Genomic DNA, 3,718 nt, shown 5'->3' with positions numbered 1-3,718 from the left:
TTGGAATCTTCTTGTTCTTCTAGTCTTTGGGTACTTTCTTTCTCAGTGATTAATGGTGATTGTCTAACACCAAACTTAGGTTTGATGTTAGGGGGCTCTGTGAGGCTCTGTACAGAGAGAGAAGGTTAAAATACTAAGTGCTGAACAGTGGTACCTCCTTTGTTAGAGAGAGATTGAGGGTTGGAGATCTTGAACAAGATGTGATCTTCCCATAACCTCAGTACAATCTCTCCTTTCTCCACATCAACCAAGGCCTTTGCAGTAGCTAGAAAAGGCGTTCCAAGGATGATGGAGTCGTCCCTGTTTATCCCAGTGTCTAATATCACGAAGTCCGCAAGGAGATAAAAGGTCTTCAACCTTTATAAGGACGTTTTCCACGATGCCATATGCCCGTTTCAGGGACTTATCTGCCATCTCTAGTGAGATCTTGGTGGGCTGCACCTCTTGAATCCCCAGCTTCCTCATTACAGAGAGAGGCATAAGATTAATGCTATAGCCAAGGTCGCACAGTGCCTTCTCAAAGGTGATGGTCTCTATAGTACAGGAAATCAGAAAGCTTTTGGGATCTGGGAGCTTCTGAGGCAGCTTCTTCTGAACTAGGGTGCTGCATTCTTTGGTTAGCACCACTATTTTATCTCCCCTTAAGGCTTTCTTGTCAACTATTATACTTTTTAGACATGCCATAGAAGGGGGATTCTTTTCCAACACCTTTGCAAAAGAGATGTTGCTTACAACTTCCTAAGAACTGCTAAGAACTAAGCAAGTTGCTCATCATCAGGCTCCTCTTGTGCATTTGGAGAAGGATATTCGTCAGACTCCTCCATTTTCATAGGGGTGTGCATGGGGACACTCCCAGTCTCCACTTGAGCCGTGATCTCCTTCAATTTCTCAGTAGCAGGCTCCTCTTTGGATTCGGTCGTAGCTTCTATAGTGAGGGCCTTACACTCTTTCTTTGGATTCACTTCTGTGTTGCTTGGAAGAGTGTTGGAGGGGATCTCTGGTATCCTCTGTCTCAACTGACCTACCTGTATCTCCAAGTTGCGAATGAAAGACCTAGTTTCTGCCATGAAACTGTACGTGGCCTTAGAGAAGTTAGTATCCATGTCAGAGAGACTTTGTGTGGGTGTCTCCATCTGCTGTTGAGAGGGTTGGAATGGTCTGTTGTTGAACCTGTTCTGGTTCATTCCACCCTGATTGTTATTGAAGCTTTATTGAGGCTTCTGCTGATCTCTCCACCCAAAGTTAGGGTGGTTCCTCCATCCCTGATTGAAAGTATTCGAATAGGGATTGTTATTGGAGTTCCTGGAGGGGTTTCCCATATAATTCACCTCCTCCATTGTGGTCCATGCATTGTCACCAGTTGTAAAACCCGTAAAATTAGTAAATAATTAGCCAATAAAATAATTATTAATCCAAGAAATTAGAAAATAAAATTTTAGAGTTTAATATGGTAGAATTAACTAAAATATGAATTTGCCACTAATTTTAAAGAAATCGGCCCAAGATTGGGCCAAACGGGCCAAACCGGGCCCATATTGGCCCAATGCCCGACCCAAGCCTTATTATATAAAGCATTCAACCATCTTCCTTCCTCATTAAATGAGGAACGCTGAAGCAAGAAAGGAGGGGATGAATATGAAGCGCAAACCCTAACACTACTTTCAAACCAAGATATCTTCCTACTCCGAGCTCCGATCACCGCACCGTTTGCGGCCACGTGACCGCCGCGTCGAACTCTACGAATCTATCAAAATAATTTTACAGGTAAGCCTCATTCTAACCCCAGTTGCTCTACCCCTTTGATTTTCGAAAATTTTGAGCATACATGTTGAGGATTTGTTAGCTTTGATACTATAGGTTCGATTTAGCTTGCGGGGCTTGTTGGGTTTGGTTCGTTTGGTCCGTGGGTATGGAAAGGATCACTAACCCTAGTCAATTCCTTGAATTTGTGTATTGGGTATTAAGTCTTGGATATATGTATGTGTGGCAATGTGAATATATATATATATATATATATATATATATATATATATATATCGAGTTTGAATTGTGGGCATTGGAGGCTTGATTGGAAGCTCGGAAAGCTGAGTTGTGGTGAGGAAGGCTTGTGAGCTTGCCTTGTGGGTTGCCTTGGATTATACGTGGAAATCAGCCAAGGTATGGTTTAGGTTTCGCGTATTTAATATATAATGTTTTGTGAAAACTTAGGCTAGATGACCATAGGATAGGTTGGAATGCATGAAAATGTTCAATACTTAACACCCTTAATGATGATTATGATGTGAATTGAATGTGTGTTGGATGATTGTTGTTTATATTGGTAATAGTATGTTAGTTGGTGAGTTGGTGGCGAATGATAGGAAGATATGGAGATATATATTGAGTAAGTGAATATATGTTAATGTTGTTCATGTAAAATGAGGGAAGTAGGTTGAAATTGTGTAATAACGAAGTATGATTGAAGGTGGCGTGATGTGAACAATTTAGTACGGTGTTGGTGTGCTTTGATATATTGCTGAGTTGAATGTTGGTATAGAAGTCTGGTTTTGAGTTTGGTTTTAATGAAAATTGGGGTTTGAAGGTTTTTATGTAAAACTGATTTTTGGCCAAACTTCGGCAACCCATAACTTGGCTTTCGGACTCACAAATTGTTTTAAATCTTGGATCCGTGAAGTTTACGCCGTTCGAAGAACGGATAAAAAATGTTTTAAAACGAAAAAGTTATGCGCGTCGGAAGTTCGGAGGGCAAAAATAAGAATTCTTCAGCATTCAGCATTTTTGCTGATCTGCACAGCTTGCGTACGCGACCACTGCACGCGACGCGACCAAACTCTTTGGGTTTGGCAGCTTGCATATGCGAGCAGTGTGTTTGTGTATGCGAACAATTATTTTTAAGGGGTTGCGTACGCGACCACCTGCACGCGACACGACCAAATCTTTCGGGTTGGGATTCTCGCGTACGCGAGCAGGGTGCTTGAGTATGCGAGCATGGATTTTCGCACGCCCACGAGTACGCGTGGCCCACGCGTACGCGTTACCCCGGTTTTCAACAAAGTGAATTTTTATATTTTAAAGCTTAATTTTGAACCTCTAAACCTCTATTTTTACCCTTTTAGACCCTACATCTTAGTTGTAAGTATGGTGAAAAGGTTAAGCTATGGGAAGTATTTAACTTAGGTTTAAAGAAAGATTTAGAAAATATAACTTGTGGTTAGAAGAGCAAACTTGAGTTAATAAGATGATGAAAGTAAAATGTGAGGCCGTTAAAAGAATCAGGCAATATTGAGAATAAGGAAATGTGATTGATTATTAAATGATTACGATTTATTGATGTGGTGCGATAATGTTGTGAGTATGCCGGAGATACATATATGAGTTAATAAAAGAATAAATGATATAACCTAATTATGATTGTATATGATTAAGACATTTGTTAACCCCTGTACGTAAGATGTGATCGGGCACTCTAACTCTCCGTGTTCTCCCATGGGCATATATATATATATATATATATATATATATATTATTGAGCTTGGGATGTTGTCTCCCTCATGTCAGCTTGGGATTCTTCCTATGGAGTATTATTGAGCTTGGGGTGTTGTCTCCCCCATGTCAGCTTGGGATTCTTCCCATGGAATATTATTGAGCTTGGGGTGCTGTCTCTCCCATGTCAGCTTGGGTTCCGTCCCATGGTTTATTTTTTAGCTTGGGGATGCGC

General features: G+C 40.9%; 1 protein-coding gene across 1 annotated transcript; it reads right to left on the bottom strand.

Annotated features, from left to right (window-relative positions):
• Nucleotides 1–243: 243 nt before the first annotated feature.
• Nucleotides 244–684, bottom strand: LOC130932386 (uncharacterized). The gene has a single exon (XM_057861706.1). It carries the CDS (start codon nucleotides 682–684, stop codon nucleotides 244–246), a length of 441 nt encoding a protein of 146 aa, XP_057717689.1.
• Nucleotides 685–3,718: the final 3,034 nt, after the last annotated feature.

This window comes from Arachis stenosperma, chromosome 6, assembly GCF_014773155.1.
Source record: "Arachis stenosperma cultivar V10309 chromosome 6, arast.V10309.gnm1.PFL2, whole genome shotgun sequence".
In the NCBI taxonomy this organism is placed as follows: domain Eukaryota; kingdom Viridiplantae; phylum Streptophyta; class Magnoliopsida; order Fabales; family Fabaceae; genus Arachis; species Arachis stenosperma.
This window is presented reverse-complemented; position numbering and strand designations above follow the sequence as displayed.

Coding starts and splice junctions, on each gene's coding strand:
- LOC130932386 (XM_057861706.1), bottom strand. CDS start 684: ATGGCATGTCTAAAAAGTATAATAGTTGACAAGAAAGCCTTAAGGGGA.